We start from the raw sequence: 18,973 nt of genomic DNA, 5'->3' as shown, positions 1-18,973 counted from the left end.
TTCGACTCAGGCCAGTACGGTGTAGGAGGACATTTATCACCACGACACCAACTGATCTTATCGGCACATGCCATGTATTTCATAGCCCTCACCCTTCTTACCCTTACACACACAAATACACACACACAGCTCTCCAAATCTGTACCGCTCTGCTGTAGAAATGAGTGTGTACTGATTGCTTTATTTTTTTAAAGGTGAAATGTATCATGCATACTTTGAACAAGGTATGCCATTGGCCAGAAAAACAGGTACAATTTTGTTCAAAAGTTCTGTTAAATTTATTAATATTTTTCCAAATGTAATTCATTTGATGGTAAACTGAATTTTCAGCAGCCATTACTCCAGTCCTCAGTGTCACATGAACCTTCAGAAATCATTCTAATATACTGATTTGGTAAACATAAAATAAACTAAATAAATATTTCTAATTATTATCAGTGTTGAAAACAGTTGTGCTGCTTAATATTTTTTTGTGGAAGCCATGATAATTTTTTCTCAGTATTTGCTGGTAAATAGAAAGTTCAAAACAGCAGCCTTTATGTAAAAAAAGAAATCTTTTGTAAATGTCTGTCATTTTTGAGAAATGTAATGCATTTCTTTCAAAAACTAAATCGTATTAACCCCAAACTTTTGAACGGTAGCGTCCCCCAGCCCCACCTTACAAAATGTCATTGGTTGAGTCAGTGTTGCCATGCAGTGTCACTTTAAACATCATACATTATATGTATATATAAATTATATCACCTTTTAAATTTATCTTTTTTTCACCTTGGCCCTTTTTTATGTTTCTTCCCACCTCTGGCTGAAGATCTGATGGGGTTTTCTCACTCATGTCATGTTTTTATACAAGTTTAGGGCTAGTCTTGGAATACACCGTGCTTATGTCATAGTTGCTCATTTTTCATCTCTTTGTTAAACATCACCAGAAGTCAGCTGGAACAAAAATAAATCTCTTGATAGCTGAATGATGACTATCCGCACACATTGAGACCTGTTTATGAAACGGTGAAAAAGGGTTTTGGAGTCGTGCTTCTCAAGTTTCACAAAGCACATTTCATGCATAGTGAAAAAATACCAAGCCTTATCGTAAAATGATAAACATCTGACGTCATATAATCTGGAACTGTTCTTAACATTGTGCACAGATGTTGTTAGTCACTGTTTATTGCCGTGTTAATTGCACGCCAACCGCATGCTAACAGATTGCTACACTCAGGAATGAACGAGCGTGTCTTCTGGTGTCGATCCTAGACCACATGGAACTGTCACTCCCAGATTAATGCGTTATCTCCTAATGCATGAGGCTTCACAATGCACTTCGACACTTTGAACCAAGTCTCAGCGTTTTGTTGTCTGCTTGTTGTCTACCGCCACAGGAAGTGCTTTGGTGAAATATCTCTATTCCAGGATATGTCCTATCTAAACATGTCCTGGACGAGGTTGAAGGCTTATAAAAGCCAATGAATGTCTTGTCTTTCCCGCCCTCTCCATCCTGAAGCTCTCCAAGTCTCTTCCTCTCACTTTTCCCATCCGTTTGTTTTGTTGCGTAACATGCTTCTCTCTCTCTCTCTCTCTCTCTCTCTCGCGTTCTCAGCAGCAGCAGTTGGGGAATAAACAGCTGGCTTTCCAGCAGCAGCTGATCCAGATGCAACAACTACAGCAACAACACATTCTGAATCTACAAAGACAGGGCCTGGTGAACCTACAGCCGGGCCAAGGAACAGTACCCATTCAGAGCCTGCAGCAAGGTACACATACAAATGCAATCAGAATACTCTATTTGAGATGTTTTTTTATCTGCTTTTGTCATTTTTATTAGTGTTTCTTAATATTACTATTTAGGCTATTTAACTTTTCTTTTTCTTCCAGATTTAGTTCAGTTTTAGATTTTATTTCCACTTCGTAATTTTAGTGCTTCAGTTTAAACTCATTTCATTGTAGTTTTAGATTTTCACCTAATATTTATATATATTTATTATATTTCTTTATTTCAGTTGACATTCTTTTCATAGTTTATCAACACTGCATACAATAACAAGACTTGTTCTCTTTGTTTCTTTAATATGAGATGCATTTTGTATTACTGAACTGGCAGATTTTTTTAAACTTGTTTTTATCAGTTGTGTAAACAAGTGGGAAAATGTACTTGTTTAATTAGACAAAATACTTGTATAGTTAAGATGAAAACAAGTAGCTTATTTTATTTTATTTGTTTATTTATTTATTTATTTTGGACTTTGGGACATTCCAACTAGAATACAAATCAAGTTCAAGTTTATTTGTATAGCGCTTTTTACGATACAAATCGTTGCAAAGAAGCTCTACAGGAAATTAAGTTTCCACAATATATTTATATATTGCAGAACCTTAATATATTTAACTTATGGCAAAATTTGGTAATTCTGTATGTTGTCTGAGCTTTGGCATCCTCCGAGGTCCTCTGAGGGGTTGGCATCATCTTTTCTCATGTGTTCGGTCATCTCAGATCATTTAAGGGTTGGATCCAGACTGAAGTTCCTAGTAATTCCTAGTTACCATGGGATGTTAATCCCGTGGCAGAAACAGAGAAACAAATAGAGACATAATTAGCGTAGCTACTGTTCCATCTAAGCAAGAATTATTTGTTAAACCCAAGCTAAAGTATAATAATAATGTACATTTGATCAGATATAACTGCAGTACAAGATTATAAAATATATTATGTGAATGCTTGGCTAAAGAGATGTCTCTTTAATCTAGATTTAAACGGAGAAAGTGTATCTGAACACCGAACGTTATCAGGAAGGCTATTCCAGAGTTTGGGAGCCAAATGTGAAAAATCTCTACCTCCTTTAGTAGATTTTGCTATCCTAGGTACTACCAAAAGTCTAGAGTTTTGTGACCTTAGGGAGCGGGTTGGATTGTAGCGTGGTAGAAGACAAGTTAGGTATGCAGGAGCTAAACTATTTAGGGCCTTATAGGCAAGTAATAATATTTTGTAAATGATACAGAACTTAATAGGTAGCCAGTGCAGAGACTGTAAAATTGGGGTAATATGATCATATTTTCTTGACCTGGTAAGAACTCTAGCTGCTGCATTTTGGACTATCTGTAGCTTGTTTATTGAAGATGCAGGACAACCACCTAGCAGTGCATTACAATAGTCCAGTCTAGAGGTCATGAATGCATGAACTAGCTTTTCTGCATCAGAAACATGTAGCATATTTCGAAGCTTGGCAATGTTTCTAAGATGGAAGAATGCTGTTTTTGTAACATGGGAAATATGATTTTCAAAGGACAAGTTGCTGTCTAATATAACACCCAGCTTTTTGACTTTAGAGGACATAACAGTACATACGTCTAGTTGCAAATTGTAATCCAAGAGATTTTGTGTACTGTTTTTTTGGTCCAATAAGTAATATCTCTGTCTTATCTGAATTTAATAGGAGGAAATTATTAGTCATCCAATCTTTTTTACACAATCTATTAGCTTAGATAGTTTAGAAGTTTCATCTGGTCTTGTTGAGATATATAGTTGAGTATCATCAGCATAACAATGAAAACTAATCCCGTATTTTCTAATAATATTACCAAGAGGCAACATGTATATTGAAAATAGCAGAGGACCTAGGACAGATCCTTGTTGTACTCCATACTTTACTGGTGATAATTGTGATGACTCCCCATTTAAATGAACAAAATGGTAGCGATCGGACAGGTAGGATCTAAACCATCTTAAAGCCTGCCCTTGAATACCAGTATAGTTTTGTAATTGATCTATGAGTATGTCATGATATAGTGTCGAACGCAGCACTAAGATCAAGTAATACTAGCAATGAGATGCAGCCTTGGTCTGAAGCAAGAAGCAAGTAATTTGTCATTTTAACAAGTGCAGTTTCTGTGATATGGTGAGGCCTGAAACCTGACTGAAATTCTTCATAGAGATAATTTTTTTGCAAGAAGGAGCACAATTGAGCAGACACAACTTTTTCTAAAATTTTAGACATAAACGGAAGATTTGAAATGGGTCTGTAATTTGCCAGTTCATTAGAATCTAGTTGTGGTTTCTTAATAAGAGGCTTAATCAAAATTAAAAGCTAATTAATAACTTAACATACCAAAATTGTATAACTTAACATACCAAAAAGTATTGAAGTCATTTGTCTAATGTATTTATTATGAAGATTCACTTACTGTGAAGTAAGGGAATTTTGATGAATTTAGGATTTATGTCAGACATTTTTATTGCAGATACTGACTCACTTGAATTAATGTATAACTTTAAAGGTGCTAAACTCTTCCCCAACTTCATTAGCTCATCTAAATTGACCACAAACATCTGACTCCGTCTAGCCCAGGTTGAGGTGGTACAACCACAGGCCTCTCAACCTGGTGGTCTGTGTCTTTCACACTCTCCTCTTGTCCTCAACAGCCAGAAAAACACCACAGAGTGTCTGATTCGCTTCTTTAGTGATGCCTATTAAAGGTAAGAGGAGCTCCGGAGGAAATGCAGTGTGCTAAATAAATGCAGCATCTGTGTTCATACCCGTAGCCCAAGACCAGATGGCGGTCTCAGGCTGAGGCCAGACCTGCATCCGCCGCCCACTTTTTCTTCCTTAGTCAGCCCCAACCACACAGACATGCACACACACACAATCTCAGATCGCCCCGCTACTATACGCACAATGTTGAATGCTAATAAAGCTGGCTGTAAAATGAATCCCTTATTCGTCTTCCTCCAAAATTTGGCAATGAGCTATCATCTCAATCTATTAGAGCGGGATGGAGCCCCCCGGAGACTAACTACAGCCATGTCCATAGAGCCACATGTGAAGCTTGTTAACTTAATCAGCTCATAAAGAGATAAAAGCAAAGCTTGATTGTTGGTTTTGTGGAAGGCAGTCATTTGGATAATAGGTAAAATATGCCACAAAATTCACCGGGCTTTGTGCAGAGGCAGGGAGGGGCTTATGTGTGTGTGTGCGCCCATAAGTTTTACATGCTCCAGACGCACTTATCCTACAGAAGGAAATGGAGGTTTTGGATAATTTTTGAATGTATTTTTCCATTTTTCCTTGTTTTGTCAAAGGGCCCCTACCAGTAATGGATCCTGACTGCAAACTGGCCATCATTCGCCGAAATTAGACACATCAACTTTTACAGGTTCCACAGCAGTCGTAACATTGCAAGAGCCTCAACAGGACAGAACAAACAGGGAGCCGACTCCAGTTTCCATGCCGAAATCCCTGCCACTCTTGCCGATAGGGCCTCCAAAATGATCCCAGTCTTTTATTAGAGTTCTTGACTCTCATTTTCACCCATTGCTCTTGACATCTCTGATTATTTCAGTCTTAAGAAAACATAGACTCGTCATCCGGAATCCTGAGTGGGCCTGCCACACACACACACACACACGTGCACATGGCTGCTTTTAGAAAAATAGTCTTTTGGAAAAAAAGAGAGGGAGAGAACAAGGAAAAAGGCAGAGGAAGGTTCACAGATTGCTGAAAATAATTTTTCGCGACAGCTGTAAACTTTTGGCAGTGGCATCTTTCTGGCGTAGACCCTCACACCCACCCCCATTGCTTATTGCATTGTTTCAAGGGGTCTGAAGAACAATAAACTCTGGGCTCTTGGAATCCCTTCAACAACTCCTGCGACAGAGCAGAATCATGGAATTTCCCCACAATCCCTCTCTGAAAAGAAGTCCTCCATTATGACTGACCAGCCAACCATGCGCATTCTTCTGGCTAGCCATGCTATAGCTGCCACTGAAAAGGATTTGTTCTCTGATCCATGGGTGGCGCCAACCGCTGTTGTTGTTTTCGTGTTTGTTTGGCGTGCCCAGTCATTCCCGCAGAAAGGCTAGAGTTTTGAACCCAAGCATTAGACTGCTAGTTGGGATGACTTTTGTTTCTTTGTAAGATTCACTTAACAGTTACTGTAAGCCATTTTAATTCCTGTCCAAAGAGCCCAACCAGATCTGACGGACTCAGCTTAATGCTTTGTGATCACCATGCCAAACATTTCTTCAGTTTTTTTCAGGATTTGTGATGCATGTAGTTAGGAGAGGGGGCAGACATTAGAAACCAAAGGGGAATTTGTAATGTTGCCTCATGAGCAGCCTCATTGGAAATCTACTTATGAATATTAATCAAATTTAGATGGTAATCAGAAAGTTTAATGTAGTCTGATCTGTTGTAAAACAGTAGCATAAATGCTTATATTTTATATATATTACCATTCAGAAGTTTGGGGTCAGTAAGATTTTTTAAAATATATTCTTTTATCCAGAAGGATGCATTAAATTAAAGGAAAGTGACAGATTACAAAATGACAAGTAACAAAACTTTCAAATAAGCTTTGTTAAAATAAATACTATTCTTTTAAACTTTCATCAAAGAATCCTGAAAAATAAATGTATCTTAAGTACCAAATCAGCATATTTAGAAAATTTTGCTTTGCTGTCACAGGAATAAACTACCTATAAAATATATCAAAATAGAAAACGGTTATTTTAGCTTGTCATAACATTTCACAATATCACTGTTTTTACTGTATTTTAATATAGATAAATGCTGCCTTGGTGAGCATAAGAGACTTCTTTTAAAAACAGTTTTACTGACCTCAAACCTTTGAACAGTAGTGCATATAATTTAAGTCCTGCAAAGATTATACAGTTCTCCTTTAAATTTGATGACTTATGCTGCATCAAGAAGAAGAATTTCAAAAATAATGTCTATTTCCAAGCAGGTTTCCCTAAACCTTTTCTGCCATTGGTCAAAAACCATTAGCCCCGCCCCAAACTCACACTATTGGTTGAGACAGTGTTGCTATGCCAGGCTGCTAAAACTAAGAGAGAGATGTTTTGAAAACACCCCAATGTTTATACATGTCAGAGAAATCAACCTAAGAATGGTTTACTCATAGTCTCTGCACTTTAACGTCATGACACACATCAGCTTCAATAAACCAACTACTAAATACTAAATATTAAACAATTTCAGGAAAATACACTTTTGTGGAAAGCTGAGGTTGGTTTTCTGTGAAATGTGTGTGTGAGAAATGGAGAGTGTGTGGCCAACCACAGGGGGAAACGCCTCACCTGCCCTTGTGTGTGTGTGTGCAACTGTGTGTGTGTGTGTGTGTGTTTGGGCGAAAATGAGACACAAAAACACTTCACTGTAGGTAAACCGCTCCATCTACACCCTGCGTCTTCCCTTCCACTTCCTATGTTCTGGCTGCTCTTTCACAAAAGTAGAAACTTGCAGAAATCACCTCCCTTCCTCCGTCCAAGGCAACAGCACCACACCACCGGGCTGGCTCAGTTATTTGCAGGGTTAAAATACATCCATGGCCCTTTGGTGCTCTGTCAGGTTGTCTGTGACTAGTGAACAACAGCCTGTAGCTGCAAGTGTGACCATACATCATTTCCCTGGCCCCAGGCCTGCTGGGAAGAGAGGGAGGTGGGGGGATGAAGAGAGCCAGGCCAGGCGAGGAGATTTGTTTTGGCGGGGTCGGGGACAAGAATGCTGGCGGACCAGACATAATATTTAGATTGCTATTAAGTCTTTGCCATGTGAGATAGCGTAGCAGGCTGTGGCTTTTCGGGAACAGTGTGCGCCAGATGAGCTTGGGCGACCCCCCTTCTTCTCCGCTTTTTTTACACCCTCGAATCTCCCTCCCAACCTAGACCCCCTCTGCCTTTCCAAGAGACAAAAAACAATCCTGAATTCAGCAAGTTTGAGGGGAAAATAAAAAAACAAAAAAAATGCCAAGAGAGCATCTCACCAAGATTAATTCACCCAGTGAGTTGCAGTGTCGGTTGGGACAGTGATAATTACAAATGGAGGTAGCCAGGGGGATTTGCAGAGATGTTGAAAGATAACATAAACTCGCTGAAAGTAGCCATTTGCTTCCTTCTATTTGGATGGGTCCCTCCTTGTGCTTTCCTGTGAACTTAACAAGTCCCACTGGCATGCCCCCTTCCCATACTAAAGTGTGGCGAGGTGTGTGCCTGCTGTTTTATGGCTTGCCACACTAATGTCAGCGCACTGCCAGGCTTTGAGATCTCTGGGGTGGGATGCGCTGCCAGCTGGCCACTGTTGATGCGGTGAGGTGGAGAGGGCTTTGGAGGTGTGATAGAGAGAGATGCAAGTTTGGATGCTTTCCGATGGAGCTCTCATCATTCAACACCGGCTTATAGTCTTCAGCACAACAAAGAAGAGAAAAACTAATAAACATGCTGAAAAACTCTGTCTAGATAAGGTTTCATCATATGCCACCTGATGTTGACTCAGGGCTTTTTAAGCACCTTTTTGTGTTTATGTTTCAATGGAGATTATGAATTATAGCATTTACGGTTTGCGAAAGGTGGTTGTTTTTTCTTTTCTGTCTAAGGATGTTATGGTTTATGGTAATCAATAAAGATTTATAGGTTGTAGTAATCTTTTGCTTGCTTTCTGTCCATTTCAGCCATGTGTCCCACTGACCTGCAGCAGTTGTGGAAGGACGTGGCCGGTGTTCAGAGCACAGAGGAGGCCATGAAACACGAGGGCCTCGATCTGACCACCAACAGCTCAAACACTACCTCATACTCGGCCTCCAAGGTCTCACCTCAGATCCCCCATCATCCTTTGCCAAATGGACAGAACTCTGTGCACACTCCAAAGAGAGACAGGTCAGTGGAAAATGCACAAGCATACTTTATAGCCTACCTGATATTTTTTTGTTTATTATAATCAACAACATGATAAATCAAGAATATGAAAGTAATTGCAAAAGTGAGAAATAATTGTGTGTGTATCTATCTATCTATCTATCTATCTATCTATCTATCTATCTATCTATCTATCTATCTATCTATCTATAATGTATTTTTGTCATGAGCATTCAGTGTGCCAACTGCTAAATGACAGGTCTCATAAATATATATTTTTGTCAAACGTCATATTTCAAGGTTTCTGCTGTAAGTTGCCGTTTGATGAGCTGATGTAAAATACCTGGGTTCATTTGATATTTGGTGCTCGTGTGAGTTCCTCAGAACATAGCATGCCGTCAGCATGACTGACGCCCCTGTGCCAGTTTAGCATGAGTGTGTGTGTGGAGTGGGTGAAGGTGTACCGTAATAATTTAGTTGAGAGGTGAGCAGTCATGTGTGTGTTTGAGAGAGAAAGAGAGGGAGAAGTGGTCCTACTGTGGGGTACTCAAGCCTTCTTTCCATTCTTAAGAGCAAGACTCTTTGAGTGGATCTCGTCCTTCACCAAGGAGTCCAGTGATGAGCATCTCATGCCTTATTCCAAAGGCGCTCCCCTGCAGAGCACCCAGTGAGTAACAAACACGCATTTGTATATACACACAAGGTTACCTATCCATCTATATGAAGACATACCTTAGACTGCTATTGTTGTTATATAAAATAATTGATCAAACTATCAAAAAACGTATTCCTTTCAAACCCCCCCCCCCCCTTATACATACACACATAGACACACTTATTAATAAATATTTAAGTAAAATATGACAAATAAAATAAAATATAAATGTAATAAAACATATGGTAAAATGTAATATTTATTAGTTTATATATGTATAGTTTGCTTAAAAAGCTCCAAACAGCAAAATGTTTTTAAGCAGCATTTCCGTTTATCAAGTTTTTAATGAACATTTGCAGTTCACTTAAATGGCGCTGCAGTGTAACATTTATAGCAGTTCTGTAATTCTTTTATGTAATATGGCCATTTTTCCACCCGTGGGGCCTCCAAACTACAGTTAAATGAACCCACACACACCCCATCCTGTCATGCTACACGGACATGGCTAAACAGAAAGAAAAGCGCGCCCTCCATCATGTTTTCTTCTAACACTGTTCTCCCTGACTTGGCCTAACACATTTACACACAAACACACACATACACGCAACTCAAAAGGGAAGAAAAACTGTGCGGTGAGGCTAATGCATGGCACATGTGGACAGTGTGGTTGCCAGTAGTTTGTAATGTCTAGCGCTCGAGCAGCTTCTGAATTGCGTGGGCCGTCCACTGCCAGAACATCTGATGAAGAGGAGGAGGGAATGTGTGTGTGCGCCGCATCAGGAGGGCCTCATCTGCTAGCAAGCTGCTTTATATTAAGCAGTACTCTGATGTGGAATTGGGAAGAGTTCCCCAGACCTTCAACCGCCACAAGCCACCCCACCCCCACAGCCCCCTGCCCATGCTTAGCAGCAGTCAGACATATGACGAAGGATTCTGTGGTCCCTACCCTCTCAAAAAACCCAAGCTACATGCTAGCCCGTGGCGGTTGGCCAGGCCCGAAATGAAAAATTGCTGGATGAGACTGCTGGCGGGGGTTCGAGGCTGATCCGTTATGGGTCTCTGCAGAAGCCGGGGCCAGAGAGACCCGAACCAGACTTCTCAGCCACAGAGCACACAGTGGCTGTATCTCAAACGAAACAAGACCGTAGCATTTATCCCCAGGCCCCACCAGCAGGCCCTGTCAGCACATCAGCAGCCACCTTATCCGTGCTCCCGCCGTTACGAGAAACATCTGAATATCATCTGCATTTGTTCGTAATTAGATGGCGGCTTGTTGTTCCTGGCTTCATCTGAAGACATTCGAACCTGCATCGTAGTACAATATGCTAATACAATGATATGCACTTACTATTGGAAGCCTGTCAGTCACAACTATGGAAAAGCTGTCGTTTTTTACATTTACCAGATCCTTTTGAACTAGATTTGTTCGAAGCATCCTGAAGGACTGGCTCAAAGCTATCGGCTTTCCCAGACAGGGAATGTTCAAGTCTGTTTCCATTGCTTCATTGCTTTGTATTGGTTGCATGTGTGTGAGGCTACCATGCCGACTGCCTGAAAAAAATTGGTATTGATATTGACCCCAATGGGTTGTTTTGATTACGAAAGCAGGTATTTAGATAATTTTAAAGAGAGAATATATTTAACGGTTTCCACAAAAGTATTAAGCAGCGCAACTGTTTTCAACATTGATAAGACATTTTTTTGAGTAACAAATCAGCTATTAAAATTATTTCTGAAGCATCGTATGTGACTCTGAAGACTGGAGTCAAAGTTCTGTGTGACATAAGCATTTATAGTTTGACTAACCAAATCTTTTTTGTCTCTTTCAGCTCGACTCATGAGGAACACACAGCCTCTCACCCGCTCTTTGGACATGGCGAATGCAAGTGGCCTGGCTGCGAAGCGCTGTGCGAGGACATGGGCCAGTTCATCAAGTGAGTGACAGCTGTCTGTCAAATTCCACTTCACGAGCATGCACAAACATCGTAACTCGCGTAAAACCCCCTCCGGGCAGCAGAGCATTCATTATTACCTGCTGTGTCCCACAAAACAAGTCTGTGGCTGTTAGCATTTCTCTCTGTCAGTGTGTATTCATCCTTTTTTCGATGAGCTTGCAGATCACTTGTAAACTAAAGGCCTCTTGTTCTGAAGTAAATGTGGGGATGAGAAGACAGGCAATAAGAAAGCCGGGTGACTGACAGCTGTGTTCAGGTGTGATGTTTGAACAGACCAGAGACGAATGAATTCCACAGGGAGGTGGGGGGTACAAGGTTATTGCTGGAGAGAGCGTGAGACATTCACCAGTGCTGTGGTACTGTACTCGTTTATGAAAAAAGAGAGCTAACGCTTGATAGACTGGTATTTCAAAGTCATAGAACACAGAGTAAACTAGAGTGCACTCTATAGAGCCGCAATATTTTTTTAAACAAGCTAAATGTTAGTCAATGTTCGTGTACAGTATCCAACTAAATGTTTAAAATATTTTTTTTATGTTTCTTTATTAATAGATTACAGGTGCACAACATTGATTTTTAGCCTAGAGAAAGTTCTCTCTCATGTGAGTGTGTATTGTAGACCTTTTTTTTTTTGTATATACTAACAGTATACTAACAGAATTAATACAGATTTTTAGTATTACTTAAACTTTTTTACACTAAAGTGTTGATACACTAAAGTTAAACAAAATAATTTAATAGCTTAATACTTTTGCACAGGAAGCTAGTTCGCACATGCCCCATTGTAACCATAGAGACAGATGTTCTGTTCTCTTCCTGTTGGCCCGTTCTGTGTTGTAGAGGAAAAGAATACATGTTTGTGTGTGTGTGTGTGTGTGTGTGTGTGTGTGTGTCTGTCTGATCAGGTAGCTGCCCACAACTCTTCAGTGCTGTCAGAGGCCGATTAGCTCCCCGCTCCCATAATTCTGCCTCTCCATCCCTGAGCGCTCCAGAGCTGGGTCAAGCAAATTGTTTTCACGCTTCGTTAGTGGTTTACTTAATTAGCTCATTTACAATTAGAAGCTTTTGTTTCTTGGATACAAGCAAAGACATCAAAAAGAGGCTCCCTCCCCTCCTCTATCTCCCTTTTCCCAATCTTCTTTCTTCTCGCCATCTCTTTTTCTTTGCGCGTGTGTTTGCCAGTTTGGGGTCTTTAGGGATGCTGGGGGGGGGGGTGAGAGGAGATAAAGAGAGGAAGAGATCAGACAGGGAAGACGATGTAAACAGTCCCATTGTCTCTGTGTGTTAAAATAATGAGACTTCACAGTGGAAAGTCCTGACACGTCCGCCTGTCACAGTGGTGCAAGCCAGACTGTTACCGCTGCCGTTGCCCCAGTGGACTCGAGGCTCGCGACGCACGTTCTCTCTGCTGTTTATTTTCTCTCCCTCAAACACCTCCTTTGATATTCGGCAGGTCAACTTCGTCTGTTACTGTAGCTGGGTGTTCTTGTCCATTAATGAGTGGCGGTCACATCCCTGCGTGTTTATTTCCTTTTTCCTTTCGCATCATCTTTTGACTCCAGAGCTGTGCTTCCTCGAGGGGACCACTGTATTGACAGGCCGGAAAGATATGTATGTAAATTTCCTCCGGTCGTCCCTGGCGACAGGGGTGAAGAGCGCGTTCGGTGCATGCGGGCAGAAGCGGGAAGCGCACATGATAGTCGCTGACACGCACATCAAGGAGCCGCAGAGTCTGGGAAAGTTTTAAGAGTAAAACTGTTGTTTGGTTGCGCGGTGTCTCATTTCACATAGCCTCGGGGCAAGCAGAGAAGGGGGGGGGGGCACGAGATAAGAAGGGAGGGGGTTACAGATATTGCCGTCAGTGCCGTGCACCGTGGCCTAGTCAGAACACTTTAGTCATCGCTAAAGACAGGAAGAGAAGAGTCTCTCTCTCTCTCTCCCCTTCTGTTCTTTTTGTCTATTCTATAGCCCCATCTGGCTGCCTGCCACTTATAGTAGGAAATGAGGCCCACATGGAATTGGTGCCCACTGAACGAACGCCCGCCATTCACAAAGCTCTACACATCCCTTGCCCCCATACATGTTCAGTTTGGGTAATTTAAAAATGCTTTCAGCTTCCAATAAGGGCACGTTCACACAGAATGTGTTCTTTTTGCACTGCTTTATTAATTGCTGGTCTATCTAAACATGTGCCAGATGGATGTTTTTGACCGTCATACCAATGTTTTCTAGATGAATGTATTGTTTTTATATAACCATGGTAATTTTGATCGATTTGAACTGTTTCTTTAGGGAGGCAAAGGTACAGAAGACATTCTTGTATTTAGAAATGCAAGATGAAGTTTATATTGTATTATATTATATTACATTATTGTTGTGATTAATAATTAGCAATTGCTATTATAACACACTAGTGATGTTTACCTCCTGCTTCTTCTGATTGGTCCAGTGTTTGAAATTAAATATGATGGCCTGGCCAGCATGTCAACAGTTGATCTTGTTATAAGTTGACTTTGTTTCTTGTGGTACTCATGCGTAAGACACAGAAAAAGCAGTGAGATCTAGCAAATGTTTGCATAGAAAAACTATTAAAAAACAGTCCAGTTAAACACATCCAACATGAACCACTAAGAGTGTAGTACACTCAGCTCTGTTTAACACCATTTTATATATTTTTAAAATCCCTTTCACAGAATTCAGTGCAATAAATGCTGAAAAAGTCTTGTCAGTTTAATCTGGATTTAATAGGAACACTTTTTATCCCCAGATGAAATCTCTTGTTTTCTCTTTCTCTCTAGCTAGAGTAGTGTGAGAATGCTAAAACACTCATTCGCTCTTAATCTTCATCCTGTCTCTCTTTCTTTCTGTTTCACACACTCTCATCCTGAGCTCTTTAATGATGTTCAGTTTTCTCTGGCATGCCAGGGTGACATGTGTTAGAATACTCAAGCCCTTTGTCGGGGCTGCTTGTGCCTTTTTGTCTGTGACCGTTGTAAATGCTCCTCAAATCCCTGTCGGGGTGCAGGGAGTAAACACTGCCTCATTGTCGGGTCTCTCGGAAAAACACTGCTACTGTTTATTATGAGCCATAAAACGTGTGGTCTGTTCCTTTATTCAGAAAGAGAGAGAGAAACGGGGGGTGTAGAGGGGCAGAGGGAGAGTAAGATGAGATCATGTTTTTGTTATTATCATCATGTGCTTGCAGGGAAAAAATGTCTATCTGTGCCTGGATTAGTCGAGTGGGTGACATCATTGTTTTTGTTTAATTTCTCATGAGAGAGCGAATGCGCACCCCTCTTTTCCTTCAGTCGGACATTCAAAACGGTCGTGTCATGCACCGGATCTCACCTGGGATCATGAGGATGATTGTGTATTGCGAAGGTTAAGATTATGCCACTCACACTCCCTTCCGTTTGCCGCTCTTCCATCGTGAAGAGAACAAAACACGATGGGCCACCCACACCATTATAATTTACATTATTAAAAATGGATATTAATTTAGTAATGTTTTTAAAGATGAAATGAAGTATACAGTATGATATTGGCCAATACTGATAACCTTTGAATAAAAATTTTAATATAACCAGTATGGTACTGATACATTGTGCATCACTAGTCTGGGACAAACATATAAAGTAATCCTCAGGAAGGATTGCTTCCAGAAAGGGATGTCTGTCTGTGACCCCTGACCTTGGAGTCATTAAACCTCACCAGGTGTGTTGGTAGAAGGTGGGCGTGGCCAATTCCAAACCTGGAGAGATTAATGACATCATCGCTCAAATGCTTCATGACATCATCGTTTGGATATAGGAATGTTTATCGGATTACAGAATTGGATTTATATGTGCATGGCTTGACTTGTGTGATTGCAAGCGTGGGAAAATTGTAAATAAAAAGTGAAGGACGAGACAGATGGCGTGAAGGAAAGGTCCAAGATCGCAGACCTTAGAGTCCATCTTGGTGTCCAATCTGACACCATCACTTTAAGCTCTTACTTTTCTTTTTCAATTTTGCTTTCTCATTTGGTTCTCAGCCCTGCATCATCTGTTTGTTTTGTTGTGTTTTGGAGTCTTGTTTTGGATTGCTTCATGACGAAATAACAATGACGAGTAAAACAAATGAAGTCATATCCAGGTGTTTTTTTTCCCCTTTTTCAACTCCCACTCAGAGTTCATGGCCTACGGCACTTTCTGACAAAAAAACAAAACCGTTTCCAAAATAATTTCCCACTCCAGCTGCATTTCAACTGAATAACAGAGACATTAGGACACTCGTTCAGACCTAATATAGAGAGACGGTCATGTCTAAAGTTATTTTCTTTTCTTTCGATGAGTGACAATAAATACAATAACTTATGTGTTTTTGTTTTTTTCATTTTCAGCAAACAGCATGGTCACATTCGCTCATATGACACAATCCTCAGCAGAAATCTCTCTTTCCACATCTTTCATGTCCTAATATTGTTTTTATTTTCTTGTGGGAGAAAATTGAGTTTATACGCCTAGTGAAAAGTGTGTTTTCGAGTGGAAATCCACTATTGTTAGGGGTTTCCTCTGAGAGGGCCGTTGTGATCCCAAGAGAATTCCATTAAATGTTTCTTCTCCAAAATGGAAAAATAAACAGTTATCTGTGCTCAAGTTTTGATGTGGTTATTTGTTTATGTGAAGTCATGGTTTGACACCGCAACTGGATCTCTGATGCCTCAGTGACCTTTGTATTTGGGTTTAAGTGTGTGTGTCGTCAGGACATGATGCCCGGGCGTGTACAGTAGTGTTGACACGTTAGCATACACGGTACAAACTGTGAGACAATCCCAAAAGGCTGAGACACAGCTGTATAGTGTGTGTATGTACACGTATCAGGCAGGTCAGCGACACGGTTTGTGGCAGATGGTCCAAATATGCTTACAGATCTCCCTCTGGGAGTTTAGATCGGGTCGCGGATTGATCTAGTAGACTGTGTATCAGGATATGTCATCACATGTTTGTTTGCATTTCTCTCTCTCTCTCAGGCACCTGAACAGTGAACACGCCCTGGATGATCGCAGTACAGCCCAGTGCAGGGTCCAGATGCAGGTTGTTCAACAGCTGGAGATACAGGTGGGATATGCGCACAAACGCAAAATCAACATTTCTCTAAAAATCTTACAAACGCAGTATTCAAGCTGCCCGACTACCTCTTTTCCTGTGTTTTCATTTGCATTTGTGCATTTGCCAGATGGTTTATCCAAAGTACGTTTTGGCCTTGTGATTATGTTGCAGGTACAGTAACTGTGTAATTTGTGTTTACCAATATTGTGCACTGTTTCACATACAAACCGCACTCTCACCCCAGCTGGCATGATTTTCTGCCCATTACATATCACATGAGTTGATAGAGACCACTGGAGCTTGTAAAAGGAAGAGTGATGTAGAGTGTTGGTGCGAGACAGGAGGCCAGAATATCTGCCTTTGATGGATCCCAATTAGAGAGTTTCCCAGCACCTCTCTCATGCCGCGGACTCTCAGCAAGCACCACTAGCTGCCTGTCGCGCGCATATACACGGTGTCATCTCTAATGAGAGATCTGATAAGGAAAAGGGTGGTGGACATGGGAAGTGCTTCCTTTGACCACAGATACCCTCCGTGCTCTGCTTCACTATCCTGATGTTGGCCAAATTACAGTAATTTTTTTCTAATCAGCTGAGTGGTTTTGTTATTTTCAGTAGGGCAGCACTATTCATTTGAAAAATAACTGATAATACAATTTTGTTGTCCCGGTTAATTGCTACTTAAAAATAACATGGCAATCAGTTATCATTCAGTTAGCATTTAACTGTGTGTATGTATGTATATGTGTATATATATATATATATGTATATTATTATTATTATTATTATTATTTTTATATATATATATATATATATATATATATATATATATAAATAAATGAAAAAAGAACATAAATGAACACAAATCACTTGTCAAAATCAACAAATATCCATTTGAAATAATAATAATAATAATAAGTAAAATTTAAAATATTTAAAACAGTTTATTCATGTTTAAAATGTTTATAACATAACAGTACATTTTATTCAAACACCGATGATTTTATTTCTTAATTTTTTTAAGTCCATTATAATAAAAAAAAACACAGATGCTGTATATAAATTATCGTGCAGTGTAGACTTTATCAATAATAATTGGAATGTGTATGCAAAAGTCCACAACGTTTTTTTCTAAAATTAAATCTTTCTAATTTTTTAATTTTTATTATGAATTTAGGAAGAATTTAGAGGAATTTTCAGTCTAAGATAATGTACAAACGAGGTGCAAGGTGCATTTCATTGTAATCATAAATCATTTGCGTATGACCCAGAATTGTGCTATGTTTAGTGGTGGACAATGTTTTATTGTCCTTGTGGGTAATTTGTTTGGACGCAGAGACTGTCAGAAGAGCATCTAGTGACAGTTAGGATTGGCAGATGCTGACAGGACATCGGTCGGTCACATTAGGTTGCATTAAAGAGACCGTTAGCTATGGGGGAGCTGCTCGCCCTTTTCAAACGTGCCAAACTAAAAAGCAGGTCAAGTAACCTTACTGCACTTGCAGTGGTAGAATTCCTCTGCTTTTGGAGCTGTAAATCCCTTAAAAAAAAAAAAAAAAACGTCTCGTGGACGGGCTTACATTGAGACGGGCACTTCAGACCCTCCAGCTTTACGTGGCATCATGGCATCGTAGCTTCCCATCATGACTGCCAGTCAGACAGACCTGGTAATTGGTTAGCTTCCCTTTTCTTTCCACACCACCTCCCCTCCATGTTCTCCATCTCGTCTCATTCCCAAAAATAAACCCCTCACAACAAAGTGTTTCAAAAAACACTGCCCTGCCAGGCACGCGGGCAGCGAGCTCACTTTGTGGCCCGCAAAGCGCGTTTAAACACGTGTCCAGATCGATGTAGGGTGATGAGAAGTGACAAGAGAGTCAGTCCACGTCCAAGCGGATTTCCTCTCACGTCTGCCTCCGTCCTGTCACCTACTCTGCCCCCACCACCCCAATGCCAACCCAGACCGACCAGAACCACCCTTCGCCAACCTGCTGTCTCTCCCAGCATTCCAGCTCAGTTTTTCCAATGTTTTTATTACCAGGCTGACCAGCATGGAGCTCATTAAACACACATATCAGTTAATGAGTGAATAAACAGCCCAGATCTGTGGATGACTTCAGCAACACCGGCCACAGCCACAGAACCAGCACAACACAACAACAGTCTAATCACACCCTGAGATTGATTTCATATTGTGGGGATTTCATTTCTTTTGTTTTGACCACCCAGAAACCTTAGCATCACCTAGCTATGCCCAGCAACCATCCATAATACCTTGGCAATCCTAGAAATGCCACATTTGCTGCATTTTTAGAATATTTTGATTTTGATTAGTAGTCTCTTATTAGCAGTAAAATGCAGCAGTCTGTTTTTCTAGCACTTTTAGTGCCACAGAAAGTGTATGGAGCCAGTATCAGAGCGTTCTGAGGCAGTGTGTCGCCCCCTGATTACGAGGGGCTGCCTGCCTCCACACTTCCTCTAAATGGCGGTTAGGAATGTCAAACGAGGACGAGCGTGGTTACAGGGCAAGTGTCTCTGAAAGAGACGCAGCAATCGAGAGAAAGAGGGAGAAGGATGGTGAGAGCGATGTTTTCACGGAGGTATCAAGAGCTGTGAAACGGCATGTCAACATCCCT

General features: G+C 40.6%; 1 protein-coding gene across 1 annotated transcript in view; it reads left to right on the top strand.

The window, feature by feature from the left end:
• The window catches only part of LOC306856785 (forkhead box protein P4-like), a 127,988-nt gene that overhangs the window by 91,487 nt on the left and 17,528 nt on the right, over positions 1-18,973 (top strand). The window contains exons 6-10 of the mRNA XM_079396254.1: positions 1,595-1,748; positions 8,455-8,659; positions 9,210-9,305; positions 11,123-11,227; positions 16,260-16,347. Coding sequence (XP_079252380.1) covers positions 1,595-1,748; positions 8,455-8,659; positions 9,210-9,305; positions 11,123-11,227; positions 16,260-16,347 — 648 coding nt within the window. The remainder of the gene's footprint in view (positions 1-1,594; positions 1,749-8,454; positions 8,660-9,209; positions 9,306-11,122; positions 11,228-16,259; positions 16,348-18,973) is intronic.

Source organism: Barbus barbus (assembly GCF_936440315.1).
Source record: "Barbus barbus genome assembly, chromosome: 37".
In the NCBI taxonomy this organism is placed as follows: Eukaryota; Metazoa; Chordata; class Actinopteri; order Cypriniformes; family Cyprinidae; genus Barbus; species Barbus barbus.
This window is presented reverse-complemented; position numbering and strand designations above follow the sequence as displayed.